The 23,483-nt window shown below is 35.5% G+C and overlaps 1 protein-coding gene across 2 annotated transcripts in view; it reads right to left on the bottom strand.

Moving 5' to 3' along the window:
- Nucleotides 1-12,343: 12,343 nt before the first annotated feature.
- Nucleotides 12,344-23,483, bottom strand: part of LOC132149272 (rab11 family-interacting protein 4A-like) — a 62,504-nt gene continuing 51,364 nt past the window's right edge. For both annotated transcript variants that reach the window (XM_059558382.1, XM_059558383.1), the window contains 9 exons: nt 20,831-20,866; nt 20,280-20,379; nt 20,013-20,116; nt 19,198-19,338; nt 19,012-19,093; nt 17,221-17,358; nt 16,973-17,128; nt 16,240-16,383; nt 12,344-13,113 (listed from right to left, as the gene is read on the bottom strand). In XM_059558382.1, coding sequence (XP_059414365.1) covers nt 12,997-13,113; nt 16,240-16,383; nt 16,973-17,128; nt 17,221-17,358; nt 19,012-19,093; nt 19,198-19,338; nt 20,013-20,116; nt 20,280-20,379; nt 20,831-20,866 — 1,018 coding nt within the window. In that variant the 3' untranslated portion in view covers nt 12,344-12,996. The remainder of the gene's footprint in view (nt 13,114-16,239; nt 16,384-16,972; nt 17,129-17,220; nt 17,359-19,011; nt 19,094-19,197; nt 19,339-20,012; nt 20,117-20,279; nt 20,380-20,830; nt 20,867-23,483) is intronic.

A 23,483-nucleotide genomic window follows, 5' to 3' on the forward strand; every position in this document is an offset into this window, starting at 1 on the left:
ACCAACAGCTGACACACACACATACACAGTAACACACAGATGCAGAGAGACGTATTGCTTTAACACAAACACAGGCACACGTGCACACCAGCCATATAACATCATCAATACCAGTACATGCTGTAAAAATGCCAAATCCTCTGCAAAGCATTTAAAAAAGTCTATTATATAAAGATAAGAATGAAAAAAAAAACAAGCGGTTGCGTTTAGCCTTCTAGCACCAAGACCTTATCAGCACTGAATATCCATCAGACGTTTTCATTTAGACCGTTTCCTTTCTTTTGAGCAGCACTTGTCTGCATTAGGCCCAAGAGGAGCATTTCTACAGGCCACCATGCATTAATGAAGCCGTCTTGGACCTGCTTTAAAGAGAAAGCATTAATTCTCTGTTAAGATTACATTCCAGGGATGATTTAAGGAGGATCGGGAGACTGGAGGATCTGGAGGAAAGGTTTTTATGGATGGAGAGGGTCTGGTCTCTACAAAAACATTTCAAACAGAGAGGAAAAGGCATTTGGGTAAGCAGAACAAAGAAGTATAATGACGCCAGTGAAGCGGCTGAAAAACCGCTTCTCCCCCAGAGTGAATGTGAAACATGATCTAAAACGAGGTTGAAAAGTCTGTGACCAATAGTGAAATTCTAATTACAAATTATATTACTGTATCCACATAGCAATTTGCGTAAAAGTTAAAAATGAACATGAATTTCTAAATGTCTAAGTCACTGGTTTGTCCTCTTTCAACTAAATGACTGGAGAAGTCATTTTGCCAGAAGATCAAGTCATGACATTTTTTATAAAAAAATCACAAGTTAAAAAAAAAATAAAAAATTCACAATAATATCAATAACATGCTTTTAGAAAGCAGAAGAATTTCCATTTCATTCCGACTGTAATGAAAGTTTCTGTAAAAGCTGATGATAATTTGTTCCAACATGATTCGAAGAGCTTGAGCTTTATTGAAAACTGTCTAATTTGCTTCAGAATTGATCCAATGATCTAGATAATGTTAATAATTAAATACTGCATATTTAATATCTTAAATATTTCATGTTAATTTACATCAACATTTCCAACGTTTACATTTACATTTTCAGGTTTAACTTACTTTTAAATTCCAGATTTTCAAGTCTTAGACATTGGTACAATGTTATTTTGGTACTATTTAGTTATAGCATTTATTAATATTTTTAAGTAAGTTTTCATTTTTATTCATTCATTTTAATTTTAGTAAATTTTTTGGCCATTTAAAATTTTGAGGTATTGAAATATTTCTATTTAGTTTTCATTTATTTGATTTCAGTATTAGTCATTTTAGTATTTAGTTTCCAAAGCAGCATTCACATTTTTTATTTATTTATTTAAGGTTAATTTCTAATTTTTAAGTCTAAGTTTTAAGTTTTTCATCTAATAAGCCTATTTGGGTTTATTTATAATTTTTATTTCAGCATAATTTTAATGAACGAATATGATTTTTGATAGTTTGTTAACAACACTGCTTTGTACCCTTCTATACAAACTGAATGATGTGCTGACGCTATCCTGATGTGCACATGCATGAGCGAGAACGCAAATATATACACACCCTCACACTCAGTTTCACCCTTTTAGAGGGGATTACGATGTATATTCTAATTATTTACATCCTCATCTAGTGTATATTACAGGCTGATTTATAGAGACATGATGCTTTGAGAGGTCAGGCCTGAGGCACGGAGCCCCGGTATAAATCAGCAGGGCTATCAGCAACAAAACACAAAAACTAATCATGCTTCCATATGTGATGGAGATAAATCACACCTCATAACACAACCAGATAAACTTACAGGAAGTTCTCCTGAAGGCAAGCGAAGCTGTTGACTGACAGGATGTTAAGCTCTCATAAAACTATATGCGTGACATGGCTTTTATACAATAGTTAAATAAACCATAAGTTAATATTAAGTAACTCACATTTTAGACAAATTATAACCAGTTACTATTTCTGAAACGGGCGACATTGTGTGAAAATAGTTCCAAACTAAGTCAAAAGCAGAATAAACTTCGACGCATCTCAGAGTAACACACGGCCATACTGGCATAACTGAATGAATCAGCGAACGAATCGATTCACTAAATGACTCAATGACTCACTCACATCAACTGGCGTTCACGGAAAAGTGGAAACACAAATGCAATTTTATACCTCCCATTAACAAGTGATTTAATTGAAAACAATATGTTAAATATAATTTAAAAAATTATAGAAAATATAATAATAACAAATTCGGGGGAATGTTTGGCCAATCAGATTCGATTATTTATTGATATCAGCTGCATGTTTGAATCACTACTGTGTTGATATTCAGAACAATTTGCATGTTTGTGTGATGTTGCTTAATTAAATTGTTCACTTACATGTAAACCTACATCAAACACTTTGATGTTGTTCAAAGGCTATAAATGTCATTAAAATAGTATTACAAGCAAAATAAGAAAATGGATGAATTACAGCTGGATGTATTAACTGGTGGTTGCACACAGACAAAGAACTGGTGTCTGTAGCCAAGCCAGTAACAGACAATGGCCTTAAATCACGATGATGAAACACTCAGGCAATGCAAAGCTCAGAGCCAATGTTAACACTGGACTTACGTAGTTAAGCCCGTGTCTGCAGGTTTCACTGTCAGACAAATACCCTATTACCCTGACCCAAAACTGAGTCCCATCTATAGCTATAAGCGAGCTTAATGAGACCTCCTCCCACTCACAGTAACAAATGCACATACGCCAGAACAAGAACACATTTTAAGATGGCTAATATGCAATAGACGTTTTTGTCAGTGTCTTATAGCATCGCTAGCACATCGTGGTCTTGTGGTTTTGAAATCCATGATAAATGTCTTGGATGTCTATATAGTGAGGTTTCGCACCTTCCAGACAATCCACTCTCCAACCTGTAATACAGCCAACACAGGAGACATAGAAGAAGAGATGTTTACTCGATGATGTCCTGGAAAACAGCTGTTCTCAGCCGACCAGAAGATACAACAAGAACTTGAACCCAGACAGAAGAATGGGCTGGGTGTGGGAGTGTACATGAAAGATGACAAGAACATCAGGTCTGACTTATTTCCTCATATTCATGAGGATACAATAACACCACTAAGTGAAATGTCCTATTGTGTCATAGACTGAAAACTGCCATGGTACAGTGGTATCATAGAGCCACAGCTTTCCCAATGGGAGTCTGTCTCAATTCCATTTCAAATTTCTCTCCAATATATTTCATGTGTAATAAAAAAGGTAACTTCGCTTCATCGTGTATGTACTTTCTACACATGTGTAACTATAGCATGTTGTCTAATATTATATTTTTATATAAAACCTAATTATAATTATATATATATATAATTTTTTTCTTTGCATGGCTTTCTTTGCATGGCTTCCTTCATGGGAGAATGCATTCTGAGATTTTCCTGGATTTACACGAAACAGCTCAAATCTAGAGTCAACAATCTGTTCACAATGACATTATTCTTCCTTTCGAGACTATAAGCCACAGCAGTTTTTCAGCACTTCCGAACATTTGCTCTTCTCATACCAAACTCATACCTGAAATTCACAAGTGATGACTGTTTTCTGCGGTTACAAACATAAGCCACTGTGAGCCCAGTTAACGAGCCAGTTCAAATTACCGGGAGCTTCAAATATGGTATTTTAAGTTCTACATTGTGTGTGCTCTGTAAAATAGTCTGTAAAATGGTTGTTTTTTTGCCGGTTAGCATAGTCCAGTTGGTCTCATGTTGTAGATAAAAAACGTATTTCTCCACGGCCATTCAAGTATTCTATTACAGTAGTTTTTGGAAAGCTCTTTAGAGTGTGAAACTGATTTCTCTGTGCAAGTTGATCAAATGCCATTTTGATGAATGGGACTACTAACAGAAAGTATCATAATCCTCTTTGGTTTCCACCTTCACTCGCATCAGGTTGCTCCAGGAACATGTCAAGTAAGCATGACTGAATTTGCTATGCATATTAATCTGATTATATACACTGAATAGACAGCTCTCAGATCGTTCGGGGTCATTACATGTGTCAAAAGACATTCAAGAGTCATTTAGATGTGAAGACACGCTAGTAAGTCATCACCCAAGCATCAGTGGCATCTCAGCAGACGTCCAGAACCTTGTGATCTTTTTATGCTTGGTGGCAGTAGATGAGCTTGATGAACAGGAATGCTGGGACAATAACATGGCCCACATGGCTCCACGCACAGCTCTCTCTAAGCTTGGCACTCTCTACAGGCAGGAACGGCACAGTTGCCCAGGAACAGTTTAAGTCTGCTCCCCATTGGTGGGTTTGGCAAAGCCAGAACATAGAAAATTTCTCAACACTGCAATCTGTTTTTCCATCAGTTACACAGAACCTGAAATGCCAAGCTGGAATCTGTTTCTGCTCTGCGTTAAGACTGACAAACAGATTATTGCCAAATGACATTCCAGTATGATAAGCCAAAAACACTACAGCGGGACTGTTTGAGGCTCTCACTGGCTAGTGCTTTTTAGCATGAGCTTTCCATAAGCCATTGTCTCACATTAGCCCCCAATGTGCCGGGCAGCGAGACCAGAGCAGAATTCCCCTACTTTAAACAGCACGTTTCTATGAGTCATTATATGGGAAAGAGAGAGTGCTGGAGGCATGCCTGGACAGATCGGAGTTCCCCTTTACAGCACACACACACACACACACACATACTGAGTCACACGCTCCATGCTCTTCAAATTTTTATCCAAAGGTTGTTGTTTTTTTTCACAAAGTGTCATTTGGGATCCAATGTCCCACTAAATTTGTCTTTATCTCTTCTGTAGCCCATTTCTATTCAAAATGCTGTTCTTAATCCAGACCTCAATGACTTCTGCCAAGTAATATTGTAATTAACACCATATGACTGTGAAGCTTCCATATGTTCAGTTTTAAAGAGACTACCGTACATAAAGTCCCTTGATGCTTTGTCATTAATGCTGCATTGCAGGCCAAGAAAAGCCTAACTAATTAAAGGGAAAGTTCACCCCAGAACATTCTCTCTTCATTTTCTCACTATTATGTCGCTACAAACACAAATGCATATATTTTTTCTGCAGACCATGCAAGAAGATCTTTTTTTTAGGGATGTTGGGAACAACATTGCACCACTTACTTTATCACTGTATGGACCCTTTTTTAATTTCTGGGGATCTCAGAAATGGAAATCATTACAACTGAGTAAACATCTATAGTGGTGAACAGAATCTACAACACGTTTTTTTTTTTTTTGCAATCTTAGTTGGACCAATAGCGATTTGTCCATGATAGGGATTTTATGACTTTAAAAAAGATGTAAAACAATTTCGAGAGAAGTTGGCTCAAAAGAGAAAACTATGTCAAATTTGCCATCACTTACTCCGACTTTATACTAGAAACACTCATGCAGCAGCGTTAACTAGTTTTCTGCAATTTTATGCCAAATTAAGAAAACACAAAGTATTGTTTTATGAATGTACATTTTTGTTTATTGAGACATTCTTCAAAATATCTTCTTTTATATAACAAACAAGGTTTGGAACGACAGGTGGATGAATAAATCAATGCCAGATTTTTCATTTCTGGATGAGCTGTCCCTTTAAAAACCAGAGAGAGAGAGAGTATGCGCATGTTTTACACAGCAAACTGAATGAAAGCTGCATGAAATCCATTTGGTCTATCCAAAACTACTTTTAATTACCTTTTAAGCAACACGGCCAGTGATTTTTTCTTTCATTACATTGACAAGGCCCGTACATATGCAGAAATGGTCTTACAGTGCATCTTTTGTCCTCCTATTACCAGTTTACTATGTGGGAGGCCTTCAGATTGATTTCTCCCTTAAGAGGCACAGAGTGAAACCTCACTAAAGACAATTTCCCTCAAAAGATCTGAGTGAAGATGGCCCGCTGGATGCATGCGAGAGCAGTGATCTTTTTATGGCCAGAGGGCAGGCTTCACATAGAGAACAGCAATTAACACGCAGGTAATCGATTTCCTGGCGGGAGGTTTGTGAGTCCCCTTAACAGCACCCTGTGAGAAAAGCACTCAGTATGGACAACAGGAACTTAAAGGGATAGTTCACCTCTAATGTTGTTAAAAAAGAAACTGTTTAATTCATTAATTCATTCGTTCGTTCATTTGGAAAAGAAGATGTAGAAAGAAACAAGTTTGATACTAGTTTGGATCAGAGTAACTATATTTTACTGAAACTATATTTTAACCTAAACACTTTTTGTTTTTGTTGTGTTTGTTTTAAATAAAATAAAAATAAAATAAAATAAAATAAAATAGAATAAAAAAATTAATTTATTTCATTTTACAACATTACTCATTTTTATTAATTTCAATTAACTTCATGTGCTAAATTAACAGAAAGTAAAACAAAAGTTATTTAAAAAAAATTATTTGTAAAAAGAAAAAGAAAATGTAAAAAGTATACAAACAGAAAATAATTTAATATATTATTAAAACTAAAATATTTTCTCAGTTATACTAAAATAACACTAGTTGGGACTGACAGGGTGAGTAAATGATGACGTAATTGTCTTTTTGGGTGAACTATCCCTTTAAATCTTCTCGTCAGAACTGAATTGCCATTCATCTGGCAAGTAATAAACTTGTATCAACTGTATGGAAAAGTGGGAAACAAACAAGCTTGTTACCGACAAAAAAAAAGGGGGGGGGGATAAATCTTAAAGACTAAATCTGATCTTGGATAATTTAAACAATCTAAACAGATCATATCCGATCTTATGGATCTGATTAATGTTCCATGCTAACATGCTTTATGAGTGTTGGATCGGGTCAGCACTGTTTATCTATCCCAGCAGACTATAAAGTATGTAACTCTCAGCTGTGATTCGAAGTCTCTAATGTCCAAGATAGCCCATCCTAAAAGGGGATCCGAGAAAAAGCATGAAAGTGGGACAGACCCCTGTACTTTGGGTTCCTCACTTACGTCCTTATGAGAGAAGGAGGTCATTCACACCTTGCAGTGCTCAATCATGAGGAGCAGCCATGCCTGGCCCAAATAAAGCACTCCATTCCCCTAGCAGAGAGGTAATGTAGCACACACCATGACAGGCGAGAAGAGACTCTGAGGTCTGCTGTGGGAGTGAAACAGCTGTGGGCTACAGCAACACTGACGGGTCATTTAAAACTAATAGCTTAAAGTCAACTTCAAAATTGACCCTATTTACTTTGTTAAAGCATGTTTGTTAGAAGCATTTCATTATTGCATATTGTTGGAAGAAAAAAAAGTGATGTCATTATCTTTAATAAGAATAAAAAAAAGTTCTGCTGAGATCACTTGGACCACACATACTAATGTTAAATAATCAAAAACTCATTTTCACAAACTCAATTTTGCTCAGTCCTGGAAGTAACATCTAAGATGTAATAAATTCTGTAAGGATAAAAAGGGTAGGTTTTATATATATATATATATATATATATATATATATATATATATATATATATATATATATATATATATTCAGTTCACTCTCAAATATATAGTGAGAGACATCGATAGTTTCACCAAGGATGCATAAATTTGATCAAAAGTGACAGTAAAGTCACTGTAAGTCAAGTTACAAAAGATTCCTATTTCAATTAAATTCTGATCTTTTGAACTTTCTATTTATCAAAGAACCCTGTAAAAAAGTACAATAATATTAAGCAGCACAACTGTTTCAACATTGATAATAACAAGAAATTATATAGTTTTTCACCCTCATGACAACAACAGATCCTATTCTAGCTATGCAACCATCTCAGTCCTCACTTTCTAAATATATCCCTTTAAAACCCCCAAAACCTGAGACAAGTGAGACGTTTAGTGAATTCAGGAGAGGGGTCTGGGAGGCTTTTTGTTTGGACAGCTGTGATAAAACACATGTAAGTCATTTTTGAAGAGCACATTCCTGTTGGATGTCTGATGAGAATTGTGCGGGAGGTGCCTGGCTTATCAGAGCCTCAGTAATGTGAAGAATGAGGATCTTCCTCGAATACACGTACTTTATGCTGGGAACGCCAAGTGAAGTGCAGATATCACAAGACTTGTACACATAGGCTTCATGTGATGTGAGCTTGTCATGTGACTATTATCTGCTCCAATTAAAAGCCCATGGCAGCGCTCTGAGGGTCTGAGACATGAACACACATTGAGAAGTTGGAAAACAGCACTGTCTTTTGACTAATTACACTAAAAACGTCTAAAGAAAAAAAATTAAATGGTAAACGGGACATATTAGTTGTGTTGTTGTGAATATTTCTCTGTTTCAGTCATAGAAGTAAAACTCAGTCTCAGTTCATTGGTTTCAATTCAATAGTACTGTAGGTTAAAATGTTTAGAAAACTCCGTAGCACCCCCTGCTGGATTATTCAAGAGGAAGTTGAAGAACGCTTCTGTAAACTAGATTGAATAAATGTGACATATGTATAGTAGGCTACTTTAAGTCATAACAGGTCTTAGTCCTGCAATCAAAAATATTTTTGTTAGATTTCATGTAATCTCCTCCTTCATTATGAGTGAAAGCTGTAAGATCTGCAGATGAGAAGAGCCAGACGTCCTTCCAGACTTTCTCACCTGAATTCAACTAACACAGGGAGTTACATTTAAATCACAAGAACACAGTAAAACAGTGTCATTTCTAACTAAACAAACATGATATTGTGCTGGCTTGTAGGTTTATATGTTTTCTACCTATCTCAGACTCCAAAACATGTTTTGAGGTATCAACATTAAGGTGACAGACAGTAGTTTGGTATTCTGGCACAAACTTGACTATGATATACTTTTGTAAAATAGAATAAGTACAACTTTAAGGTTATGAGGGATAATAAAAGACAAAAATGTTGCTTTTCAAACAGGATACATTTAAACTATGAAAAAAAATAAAGGTTCCAAAATGGCATTTTTCAGAGACTCCATAGAAGAACCATTTTAGGTTCCCCCAAAAAACTTTATCTAATAAGAATTTTTTTTGTTTTGTGGAGAATGTAAAATTTATATATAATATATATATATATATATATATATATGTGTGTGTGTGTGTGTGTGTGTGTGTGTGAAATATATATATATATATGGGATTTTGATATGATATTTTCATGTCAAAATATCATGAATATAATTAGTAATGTCATTACTTAAAATGCAGTAAATGGTTAAACATTTCTTTGTGCGTTGTGTACCTGTTTTTATAAAAGCTGCTGTTATTAGATTTTTTTTTATTTTGAGCCAAATCTCAAAATTGTCCTGTGGTGTGACTGTCTCAAGCATGGTTCAATGAATTGCAACTTTCATAAATTAAAATAAAATTCCAAAAAATATTAATAAATGGCAAATTTTTATGTATATTTTAGTAAATCTTTTTTTTTATCCATATATTTATTAAAGCTGTCTTTTGGTGCGACGCCCTTAACTCATATTTCTAATTAAAAACTTATTACATGCAGTAATTTGTAAAATAATGTTTTTGGAGAAAACTTCTGCTATTAAGTGTTATGAAAATAGGTATTAAATGTGATACTTTGTTTCTGAGACAGAAATAATTGATTGACAGAGAGGACATGGAAAATGAACAGGGATCCACACAGAAGGGAGGAGATCCTAAAATAATAAATGGAATCAAAATTATGCTTGAAAAAGAGCAGCCATATACATTAAAAAAATTAATTCACATCATAATGAATATAGTTTGAATATCAGTCATATTTAGCTGTGCCACAGATGCAGCAGAGAGCCTCTAGAATAGTTTTTTGATGGAAATTATTTTGTTTTGTTTAAAAAAACATGTTGATATTGTTTGTATCAAAATGAAACTTTCTTTCTCTTTTGACATGTTCAAAGTTAAATAATTATAATAGTTAAATCATTTAATGTAATTCTCTTTAAAGCAATAACTACCATGCTGTCCTTTATTGTGATTTAATGTCCTTCAGAGTGACACACATAAAACAACTATCTGGAAATATTAAAAAACAAACAAAAACACAGCTGACTATCACAGTAGGAGAGATGTAAATAATTACTCATCTTAAAATGGTATAATTTTCAGCAGTTTCTAAGAATAAAGATTAATCTCTCTCATGCTATTAGTATATTATTAAGAGTATATATACTTCTTTTGATTATCCACAGCATTACCGTTTTTTTTATATTATTTCTTACATTCATCCTAAATGAAAGGGACAGATGTCTGGGCCTCTTATGTTACAGACTTTGTCCACTAGATGAAGACAAAGTTACGTTTAGTGCTTACTGAAGCAGGCAAAGTTGTTTCCAAATTAAAATCGATCTGTTCATGTGTTAAAAACTGATAGAAAAGACAAAAAAAGTCAATACTCTTGTCATTTCAAGTCATGCCAAAACAAGTAATTTATTTAGCATTTCAAATTTGTCATATTTCTTGAGGCTTTTAAACTGTTATTGAATTTTCTGAAAGCTGTTTCCATATCCTTTCCTACTTGTGTAAATATAAATGAGTAATAGTAATACATACCCACACACTGGACAAAAAAGGTCTATCTATCTTTTTCTATAACAACAACAAAAAAAGGTTGTGAAAACCATGACCCATATTAAACTGTGTTACGTCTAACCTGTTACAGTGGACACAGACACAGCACAACTCTTTAAAATGTGCAAAACTGACACTGTTGCTGGGAATGGGTCTAGGTTTGGTCATCCAAGTGTTAAATTATATGAAACAATAAGGTTTTAATATGGTTTTTTTTTTCAGAAGATTGCAATCACTGACTGCTCAAAATCAAACGTCTTTTCTTTACATTGATAATGACAAACGAGTCTCGTCTGTGACATCAGCACTGATGAGGACGGTGTGATGTCACTTCATTTAAACGGTTACAAATGATGTATACAGTACATAGTTGCATGTGCAACTTGCCATTTCTCATAAAACTGTATAAAAGACAGCCTTTCCTTTATTGATTAAGGTTGATGAGTGGCACATCGATACAAATATTAACTAGTTTCTGTACAACATTTACAATGAGTGAAAAATGCTACAACACAAATAGAACAGAAAGATATAAAGGCTCCTCTATACCCATTTAGAATAATAGTTACTGAAACAACCGAAACATTGTTACATTCCAAATAAAGGGCATAAACAGAAAGAGATTAAGACCATGCAAAGAAATAGATTCAGTACAATTTGTGCAACAAAGCAAAACTAGTTTGTGACAGTCGAGCATTTAGCAGTATTGGCTCCTTTCCCAGACTACACAAGAATTAAAAATACTGAATCCCATCGTATTTGACTGGCTAAATCTGAAAAATGGAAATATGAGAATACAGAATAATGTGAGTGGCGTGGTGATACATTCATGGGATGTACAGTTCAATGTGCAACTTCCTTTACACATGGCACTGATGTACAATATCAAGATATTATTGTCCAGGTGACCAAGATCAAAAAAAAAAAAAAGTTGTTTAACTTTTTTTTCATGTTTTTGAAAGAAGTGTCTTTTTCTCACCAAGGCTGCAGTTATTTGATCAAAAATGTATTCCTGTGATGATAAAGCTGAATGTTCAGCAGTCATTACTCCAGTAATTGTGATCCAGTGTCACATGACCTTCAGAAATCATTCTAATATGATGATTTGATGATCAAGAAATATTAAATATTTTATTTGTGGATTTTTTTTTTTTTTTGAGGAAAGTTCAAAAGAACAGCATTTATCTGACATAGAAATCGTGAGTAACATTATATGTCTTTTTGATCAACTTAACACAACCTTGCTTAATACTTTTGTTTACAAAAATCCTATTGCCCCTTTTGAATAGTGAGTGTGTGTATGTATGTATGTATGTATGTGTGTTTGTTTGTATGTATATATATATATATATATAGGTATACACACATATACTATTAACCACTTTATTATGGTCATGGTTTTGGGGCTTTTGTACTTCTTGTTATACAAAAATGACTTTATTATATAATTATCATTTACCTCTCACTCATTATGTATAACATCCAGCTCGTCCTTGAGACTTCAGTGGACTATTTCATCCAAACTCAGACTTCTAAGAAAAATAAACTTTTCTTTTTCACATTTTCTATAGACTTTTCTTTCTTTACGTATTTATACTATACTGTACAGCTGTGTCGTCTGTACTGTGTTCACTTGTGCACGTGACCCCTCAGTCAAAGGATGCTGATGGTCAGTACAGACCCATAGTTAGAAGCTGTATATCATTATTTCAGCCCAACTGAAAGCATCAGCAGTTTACAGCAGTGTATTTTATCTTGGGATGGCATGGCATGATTATGATTTTCACAGCAGACCACAGCGTGTGTTGGCAGAGAACATTCAAAAGAAGTTCCCTAATCTGCTGATTACAGTTATTATACAGTCATGTCTTTCTATAGGTCTGTCTGTTGATTCAGTGCTGGACTGTTAAGACTTCATAGGCACACAGCACGTTATAAAGAAATACTTGAGGGCTGATTAAATGTTCAAATAATAATAATAATAATAAACCCTCACATGCCATAGGGTGCATGTATAGCTCTCCTGTATGGTGTGACCGTGTGATATTTAATATAATTCTACTTCTTTTGTTCATGTCGTGTTGAATAAAACACTGAGTTGTACATACTCAGAGGTAGTGTGTATATATATATATATATATAACCGAGAGCAAAGATACACTTCTACTCTAGATTTCAGTTTCATCACTTGTTTTTGTCATTTCTACAGCCTAAATGCACAGCGTGATGACTTGAGCAGTGATGGAAACGTGACCCACGTGTGTGAGACAAGCACATGAGAGACACAATCATTTTGACAGCAACTTGCTCTGTAAATACATGATGACTTGATGTAAGGGGGCAGAGGTGGTGCATTTTACACCCCTGGCCTGAACGGGGAGCTCTCTGTCGAGTGTGAGTCCTCTATCCGCTCTCAGCCCAGGAGCCTAATGCTTGATCTCTAAAATGGAGGGGTTGTGGTCGAGGATAGCCAGGATGATCTTGTCCATGTACTGCCTTAAACGGAAGTTGATCTCCTCTTGTTCTTTCAAAGCCTCAACAAGCTGGAAGGATGGAGAGATTGACCAAATGAGAGTGACAAAAAAATTATGATATGGCAGTCTTCATGTAAAGCTAAAGGACATTTTGGAAGTTCGTCTAGATTAGAACAAATGCTAATGTTTAGTATTGTAACATTTAGTATTTTTAAAACTACACAAAGTATGGCTTAAGGAAAACCAAATATGTGACCCTGGACCACAAAAGCAGTCTTAAGTCACTGGGGTATATTTTTAGCAATAGCCAAAAAAACATTGTAAGGGTCAAAAAGTAAAGATCATGTTCGTGAAGAAATTTTATATCAAAATGTAATTTTTGATTAGTAATATGGACTTCATTTGGACAACTTTAACGGTGATTTTTTCAGTATTTTAGATTTTTTTCTTCACCCTCAGATTCCAGATTTTCAAATAGTTGCATCTCGGTCTAATATTGTCCGATCCTAACAAACCATACATCAATGGAAAGCTTATTTATAGATGATGTATAAATCTTATGACTGGTTTTGTCATAAGAAAAATCTTAATGGTCAACCCCATCTTATCTGTCAGATCATCTTATTCCTGTTTCATCCTCCAGATCTCTAAGATCTTCTGATAGAGCTCTTTTAGTTGTCCCTCGTTCAAACGAAGGGTGATAGGGCTTTTTCTATTGCGGCCCCCCGTCTCGGGAACCAACTTCCACTGGACATTCGCCTTGCACCTTCTATCACAACTTTTAAAATGACGTTGAAAACATATCTTTATTCCCAGGCATTTTAAATTGGATTTTATCTATGTTCCATTGTTTTAATGTATCATCTGTTTTGTTTATTTCATGTTTATATTTGACTTTGTTCAGCGCTTTGGTCAGCTTTGCTGTGATAAATGTGCTATATAAATAAACTTTACTTACTTTTCTCATTTTATGGAGTGTGATTAAATCTTACGCTGTTCCTAGGTCTTACGTAGTGTTGTCACCAAAATTTCAGTATTCGGTACCGATACCAGTGAAAATCCACGGTTCTCGGTACCAATTTCGGTACCAAAGCAAAACACAAAAATCTGCTAATTAAAAAACAATAACTTTTTAGCACTAAAAATAAAACCAATGCCATTCTTTATACTTATTTACAATTGTGTTTAAAGTTTTTCTACAAGTTCTATAATTATGAAAAACAGTAAACAAGTTTCACCCAAATTTAATTTGTCTTTTAATTAATGAAATTTAAACATTTTATTTTTGGTAAATAAAGGGGATTTGCTATTAAAATTAAAACATGGAAGAAATATTGTGATTTAATTCTCTTAAAAAATAAAGTTTTATAAATTTTTTCAGCAATAGTAGCAGTATCACATACATTTTACTAAATAATAGTAATATTTCTAGCACAATGCCTTTATGTAAAAATTAACTTTTAGGCCTAATGAATGCATATATGTCATTTTACTGAACTTAAGACTGGTGGTGATGCTTAAGATATTTTTGGTCATTGAGGGTTTCTGTAAAAAAAATAGTAATAGATCATATTAATTATTATTAAAAGATAATACTACTACTAATTCTACTATCATACTATTGTATATACAATGCACTATGGATTGATGAGCTGCTGGGCTCATGAATATTAATCACGTTGTCTGCGTTCGGTCAAACTGATTTGCTGAAATCAAAACAGGGAAGGTACTAGATCAACGCCAGCCAATGAAATTGCCATTTGCGCATTAGCTCCGCCCACTACCGGAGAAACCGGTATGTCTTCTGCTTGTTCGAAAATGAATATGAATAATTCTAAACGAACTCCATTACAGGAAAAGACAATAAAGAATAGTTTACATATAGCGTGTCGATTCAGCGTGGTAAGACTCTCGCTCTCTCTCTTTGCATGTGTGAGAAACAGCGCTATCAGTAAAGCGACGGTGAGTTGTGCGCCTTCACAAAGAGTTTACAGAGCATCAAATACAGGTGCGCTGTGCGTCCATTGAGATGAACTGAAAAGTTCAGATCGCTTCATGGAGAGAGAACTCAGAACCTCAGATGCTGAACACTAGTCCTACGTCATCCGTGAACATGTGACAGTTAGCGGAAGCTAGCGATTACAGTTTATAAAGTTTTAAATATGGGTATTTTTCTTTAAAAAATGCATTGGTTCACTTCAGAAGGCCTTTATTCACCCCCCAGAGCCATGTGGAGCACTTTTTATGATGGATGGATGGATGCACTTTATTTTGCTGCAAAATCTTGACCACCATTCACTGCCATTATAAAGCCTGGAAGACCCAGGACATTTTTTATATACTGTAAGTCAGATTGTATTTGTCTGAAAGAAGAAACCTTGGATGGGTTTAGGGTGAGTAAATCGTGGGGGAATTTTCAACTATCCCTTTAAGGTACAGAATCATTCTTATCATCTAAAAACAAATAAATTGTTACTCACTATTGCATAAAAGCAACAAGAACAACTAATATAAAATAATAATGATTAACAGGAGCAAGCATATGCAGTTTCTATTTATATCACGTGTTTGCAGCGTTGACCAGTGTAGCCAATCACAGACTTAACTGTTGATTTTTAGAACGCAATGGCCAACCAGAAGTGTTTAAATTAGAATCCTCTCAACACTTAAAATTTCTTGTGCAGCACTGAAAATTGCTTGCTAACGAATCCTCTCATTATAACACACAAAGTGTAAACATTTTGAAAGATTCATTGTGCATATATTTGTTGTGTTATTACAGAGTTTTGTGAGATCGCATTGATGTCAGCTTTTAAGTGTCTATAAAGGGAGCTCTTTGCTCGCATTCATGCCAAACCGTGCACACAGCAGCCCATTCTTGCTTTTCTGTTAAAATAGGCTAATGATGCTTAAATAACAAATATTTTATTGTGAGCATTTATGCTGGGATGCTGTGGAACTTATTTGATGTTACAGAACTATTTCATGGTTGTACTGACTGACAAAACATGAATGTTGCGGGCGGGAGCAGGACAAATCATATATATTTCTGTGGGAGCAGGGGGAGCAGGGAGTGGGATGGAAAAATTGGTCTTGCGCAGGTTTCTAATGGGAACTTATATGCAGTCCCTCAAAGGGACCAGGCAAAGCTTTGGAAATCTGCAGGTCTCTGTACTCTGTGAATGTTGTTCTCACCTCATCTCTGGAGGCATTGTCTATCTCTGCTGCCAGTGACTGGGCCTTGGTGTGACATGCCAACAGGTTTTTGGCCTCGTAAAGGCTGAGGCTGAGAATTTGTCCATTCAGATCATCATTCTGGTCTCTGAGTTTATGGTTCTCCTGTTAGATGATTAAACACATCAGTGAGCAAATCATACTCAATGCAAGGAAGTATACAGTATGCATATAATATACAGCAGTGGTTCTCATTTGGGAAATCAGCACACTTCCAAGGGAACCACAATATAGCTTAATATGATTTAAAATAAGACTAAACCAGTTTTAGCTAAAATCAAGACATATTTCCTATTTTGATTGGTTCTTTTAACAACTCTCATTTTTCTTAAGGTTTCTCATGGTATTGGTAAACCAGCTTACTGTATATGAGGGAATTTTAAAAGTGTGATTTCCCAACCTGGAAATGTCACAGAAATTTCTCTAATGCATATAAATTCTTCTAATTATATAAGATTCATATCCTTATATTAAAATCTAATATATATATTCTTTTTCCTTTTTTTTTTTTTTTAATATAGTGCATGAGCCACTTTTGTGGTACTTTCATGTGCTTTTCGGAGCTTGAGAGTTGTAAAGTATACATATACTACGTATCATATAAACAATCATGGACCAGACTGATTTGTAATATCATCTTAAGCTGACATATCACAGACAGCACAATAAGAATGGCCATATCTTTCCACTGTACCTGCTTAAGCCGTTTTACTTCATGCTCCAGTTCAATCTCTCGAGTCTTGGCATTGTACTCAGACAGTCCTGCGGCGTTACGGCCACGGCCGGGCTTCTCAGCTTCCAGTTTAAAGAGTTGTAGGTGCTCCAGTTCACGCCGTAGGTCCTCAATCAGCTACATGCATGTGTGATTCTGTGAGAGGTCTGGAGATTTTTTTTTATGTATGTGTATAATTGTAATCTGCAATGAAAATGACACTGTGTTACCTCTTGCATGGCCTCTCGCTCCTTCTGAAACTCATGTCTGTTCTGCCAAAGTTTATCCATAATTTTCCTGTACAGATCCATCTCATCCTTCAAACGCAGGCTTGTATCTTCCAGTTTATCAGTCATACGTTGCTTCTCCTGTGCACAAATATACATAGTGAGGAAATAGTTATTCTGTCTAAACTACTTGTCTCTATAGCGCAACATTAATGATTTAAAATAAAGCCATACCCACATATTTCTCAACATCATCACTTTAATGACTGCTAATTGAAGTTGTAAAATGTTAACTTACATCAGCTTTTTTGACAACTGGTTATATTTTCATTAATATTGAGAACTGTTTACTTTTGCTTGGAGCGCTAACTAATATCTAAATCTCTTGATCACTTACATCTGAATGCTCAGTCTTGTGCCCAAGGCACTGTGGCACTGATATATCTGCTAGACAATATAATAAATATAATACAGCCAGATCTTAATACGGAGGATCATTTATACCATTCTTGTATATTGCCATTTCACCTAGCCCTAAACTGCTCTATGTTAAAGCATTAGAGGGATACACCACCCAAAAAATGAAAATTCCTCACCCATGTCATCCATAATGTACACAACTTTTTTTTTTTCAATGACACACAAACAAAGATTTTTAGCAAAATAATCCATAAGATTTCCATGTCATGCAAGTGGATGGGACCCTCGAAGTCGATGCTTCAAAAACCACAGTTTTTGTTCCTTTATTTCTGAGAGTGTTTGGATTTAATGTGTGTCAACTTTGAGGGTCCTATCCACATGCATTTTATGCACTAACAGGGATGGAATATTTTTCTAAAAATCATAATTCGTGTTCCACAGAAAAAAGAAAGTCAAATGCATCTAGGATGGCATGAGGGTGAGTAAATAATGACAGAAGTGGAGTACCAATTAAAGCATTTTAGAGATACTATTATTATTTCTTGTGAAGTTGCTTTGAAACAATGTGTATTTAAAAAAAAAACAATGTACCAATAAATTTGGCTTGACTTAACAGGAGTAAAAAAAATCAAAGACAAGTCAATCCACTTAACAGCCATTTTGGACATCATGCAGCTGTTTTTTTTAGGGAAAACTAGTCAATAGTGATGGCTAAAAAAAGTCTATTCAAAAGTGTGACTCTCATCCACTTAAACAAACATTGTGAAAACTTTGTGTCACCTGTGTATTTAATGTTTCACTGCATTTCAAATCAGCAATAAAATCTGACAACAATTTCACCATAAATGTAGCTTCTTTAGCTGATCTGAAACTAAAAAATGATTTTTTCAGCCTAGTCCACAAGAGGACCTTTAATTTTTTAACTATATCAGACAGTGACCTAGTTTTTTAGCTTTATGGGAAAAGCTGCAGCATCAAGTCGTGCTGTTGCTCGACGATGTTTCATTCCATCTCAGAGATCAAAGCCTCACAAGCGCTGCATCAAATAGGACTGCTAATGTCATGTGGGCAGGAGCTTTCACACTCATTACACTAGCTAATGCAAGCAGCATGAAAGAGTGTGCTGTTAACACCGACAAGCTCCAGGGATTTCTCTGCCTGCTGAAATGTGTCAAAAGATGCTTCAGTGAGGTCAGGAGTGATGGTGTGAAAATGGGTGTCTGAACGTGTCGGTGAGTGCATGGTGCAAGATAGCAAGTAAAACAAACCATTTGACGCATAACCAGATGAGCTGATGCAAGATGTGGGTCATTTGCTTGCGGTGATGGTCAATGGATTTTTCCTTAAGAACATAGGATTTGATACATATCTGACCTGGTCCAGTTTCTCAGTTTGAGACTTGAGTCTGCACACATTCACTTTCATCTCTGCGTTCTCCTCTTCCAGCTGCTGGACCCTATGGGGAGAAATCATTCATTATAAAGTGTTTTAAGGTCTTGAAAACTCCACACGACTCATATACATGTGATTTTTTTAGTTTTCTGATAGAAGACTAGGTACCTGTTACTAAGCAGTTCAATCTCAGTACTCTTGTCTCTCTCCATCTTACTGTAGGCCTCTCTGTGTCTCTTCAGCTCTTCCTCTAAACACTGCTCTGCACGCGCCTCCTGATCTTTGATCAGCTCCTCCAGCTCATGTACCCTGATGGGTTAACATGTACAAACACATATAGATATAAGAAAACATATACTTCATATGAATATGTCTCTTATGCTCACCAAGGCTGCATTTATGTGATCAAAAGTGAATTAGAGTATAAACATTAATACTGTGAAATATAATTACAATTTAAAAGAAACGTTTTCTGATTTCACATATTTTAAAGCCTAATATATTCATTTCATGGTAAAGCTGAATTTTTTGCAGTCATTGCTCCAGTCTTCAATGTCACATGATCCTTTGGAAATCATTCTAATCTGCTGATTTGATGCTCAAGAGACATTTGTTTAATATTATTGTTATTAATGTTAAAACAGTTGTGTTGCTCCATATTTTTGTGGAAACCGTGATGCGTTATCAGGACTGATGAATAGAAAATTAAAAATAAAAGCATTTATTACTTTTCTAACATTATAAATGTCTTAACACTGATTCTAGATCAATGAAAATTATTCTTGGTAAATAAAAACATTAATTTGTTTCCAAAAAAATCTTATTGACCTCAACATTTTTGAACAGAATTATAATTACAAACAAAGTAATAAATAATAAATCACATATGTACATAATTACATTAAATGTATCAGTTAAATGTATCAGTATGCTCTTTATACTGTGTAGTGCTGTGTCTGTAACTTATAGTCAGATCTCTTTACCTATGAACTAGTTGTGTGTTTTCCTGTTTAAGTTTGGATTTCAGATCTCCATTAGCCAGACTGTCATTTTCAAGCTCTGTTATCTTCTTTTCCAAATAACTCACCTGCAGTAGAAATGAAAGAGAGTTCATTATTATAGACAATCTTTTCTGAATCACATCCACAGGAAAACAGCATTATAATAGTATAAAACATTATTTGAATTTTATGCATACAGCCTAAACTATAAACAGGGTCTTCAGTGACACATTATCATGTTTCCAGGACCTTCTCAGTGATGTCAACGTCACAGGAGTCGATGCTGTCTCTGAACAGGTCCTCTGTGCTGCCCTGACTGCTGCTGAAGTTACTGTGGTGGAAGAGCTGACTGTGGGACACACAGAGAAACAGAGAATTAGAAAACCAAATTAAAGTCACTAATAATTCTCCTCTCTAAAAAAAAAGTGATTTACTCTGCATCCGAAATCGAATACTGCCGTATAGTAGGCAAAAAATGGATGCAAAAGGAGTTGTACATATGTCTGAATTGACAGTATTTGAAAAAAGACCAGTTGACTTATTACTTCTGCTGAGAAGATACTTTACTCTCCCGTGAGGCCATGTGAGAGGGTTTATGAATGGCAGTGGAGTGACAAAACTGATGCTGATTAAGTCACATGGCAGACAAATTTTATTTATACATGTTTCATTCATTCATGTTAATGTTATATTTTTTTAACAGTCAAAAAGTAAGTTCAAAGTCAGGCAATGTGTATGAAGCCAATGCTTTGTAATCTCATATTCTACAGATCTGAAAGTAACAAAGATGAGAGACTTACCGACCAAATGCTGTACTGGAAATTTTCCTGTTTGGGCTGTAAAAAGAAAATGGAAAAGATCCCTGTATTAGAAAACAATATTCATAAAAAATATATATATAATGCCATGCAGAAAGTCCAGTTTAATGTGTATCTAATGACTAACTGACTGACTGACTGACAGATAGACAGGTTATAATTGATCTTCCTCAGTGCAACCCTTCAGTCTTGCAGTGCAACCACTGCAATGTTTTGTTGATTCAATTCTACTAAGCAGATTTTTTAGAGCCTAATTATTAATTAACTATTGCCCCAAGTGGCCAAGATCATGTACTACAGTCAGACTGTCCTGGGTCATGAGATTACACTGATAATCAAGACCTCTACCTGCACTCTAATTATAAACCACTGCCTGGGTTTATATAACTGTGTGTCCCTCTGTCACTCTTTAAACCCCTTCTCTCATAACATCAGTCAGATCTGAACTCAAAGCAGCTCACCGAAACAACTCTCCTGTCCTCATATCCAGCCCAGCAGTGACAAAACTAATTTAACTACAGCAACAATGATAAAGCCAGACAATCTGCAAACCAAAGGACATGAGGACAAATACACTCACAGCACTCACACACATGCCCTCAAAAGGACAGTCACACATAGTTCTTCAGGACCTGTCAAGACCTGTTAAAGTTGGCTTTTGATGGTTTTTACACTTAACAGTGATTCAACAGCAGATCTCTGTACTAGACAGACAGACCGACAGAGACACAGACAGACAGACAGACAGACAGAGAGACAGACAGACAAAGAGACAGACAGAGAGACAGACAGAGAGACAGACAGGCAGACAGACAGACAGACAGACAGACAGGAAGACAGAGAGACAGACAGGAAGACAGAGAGACAGACAGAAAGACAGACAGACAGACAGAGAGACAGACAGACAGACAGACAGACAGAGAGACAGACAGACAGACAGAGAGACAGACAGAGAGACAGACAGACAGAGAGACAGACAGACAGACAGAGAGACAGACAGAGAGACCGACAGACAGACAGACAGACAGACAGAGAGACAGACAGACAGACAGAGAGACAGACAGACAGACAGACAGAGAGACAGACAATACTTATTAATACAATAAACCAAATGTTTGCTGATCATTATAGAGCAGTTCATATTGGTGCTGATCATGTTTTGCATGAATGCCTTTTAACTGCAGCAGAGTATGCAGTCGAGGATTTGGACAAACATGCCAGAGGATTAATAGCCAAAGGCCACAGAATGCCACATGATCCCACTTCCCCCTCACACCCATTCAGCCTGAGAAAAAGGAAATTACACAGCTCTTACTAAACAGCCTCTCTTGTTCAGTTCCAAAAGTTAGCCACTTGTTTATGCTGCCCCCTAAAATACCTTGCTTCATTATAATTTATAAAAAATGATTAGGCAATCCCAGAAACCACTACATCAAAAAAAATAAAAATTAGTGTAGTAGAGAAAGTAATGTACTGTATGTAGCTAAATAAACATATATTTCATTCAGTTCTGAAAAGTATAAATAAAAACAGTTCAGTATTATTAGTATCATTCTAACCTCAAACTCTACAGAGTGCACCATTTGGGTTCTGGGAGTTAAAATCCCATTAATTTTCTCTAAAGCAGAACTGATTTTGAATGATAACTTATAAACTTTCATAAACTTTTCAACAGACCTACTCTGAGCTACGAGGTTGTTGATCAATGATATATGGTTTTGCTGAAGCCATCGGGCCGCACTATATAAACTTTAAATCAACAGTTTTATATTTCTTTACCATTTTACTTTGATTATATCATTTGCAATGTTTCATGGGATTGTAGCTTTTTTCCTCACTAAAGCTGTTAAGTACAGTTTCGTACTGTAGCCATTTTTTTTTTACTTTTAAATCAAACTTTATAACATTGTGATTCTCCTCATAGTTAGCTATATTGGTTTATACCTTATAACTCTTAAACAAAAACTTTATTAAAAGTCCTATGGGAAAAATGAATAGGAAAAATATTTCCGGAACCAAGGATGCTGAAAAACTGGACAGGTACGGTCACATTCTATTAAAGTTGTGTCTTTTCTGTATCTGTGTGCTGTCTCTATACTTCTGAAATAACTCCTGTGCTGTTTTCCCATGACGGTCAAGATGCTGTCTTAGAAGGCAGCTGTCTATCTACAGTAGGAAATATGTAGTGAGGCAGCTCACTAGGTTTTAAGAGAGAAGATCTCTGTCTGCAGTATAATGTCTCGTGTGTCAGCAGCAGAGGTGGAAACCTCATGATCCCATGATGCTTTAAATCTTGTTACAGATGAGAGATTGCAGTGTCATGCTCCTGAAGTGCCAAATTTGTTAGATGTCCACATAATAATAAAAGGATTATTTCAGCAGTTTTCATCAAATTACACCACACACACCCACTTAAACACCCCAGGCTTTTCTTGAGGGGCTCAGTTTTTCCTCACTGTCTTGATAACATTCACAAAGATTAGTAAACCCTTGACTGACTGGAATATTGTTGCCATGGTAACGGCTCCTCTGATGAAACCTGTCTCCCAGTAAAGCTTTAGACAGACCGGGGTGATTAAAGAGACTCATAAAAATATATCTAGCTTTACCTAGAGTGAACTGAGACATAAAGAAC

The sequence above is a fragment of the Carassius carassius genome, chromosome 9 (assembly GCF_963082965.1).
Source record: "Carassius carassius chromosome 9, fCarCar2.1, whole genome shotgun sequence".
NCBI lineage: Eukaryota > Metazoa > Chordata > Actinopteri > Cypriniformes > Cyprinidae > Carassius > Carassius carassius.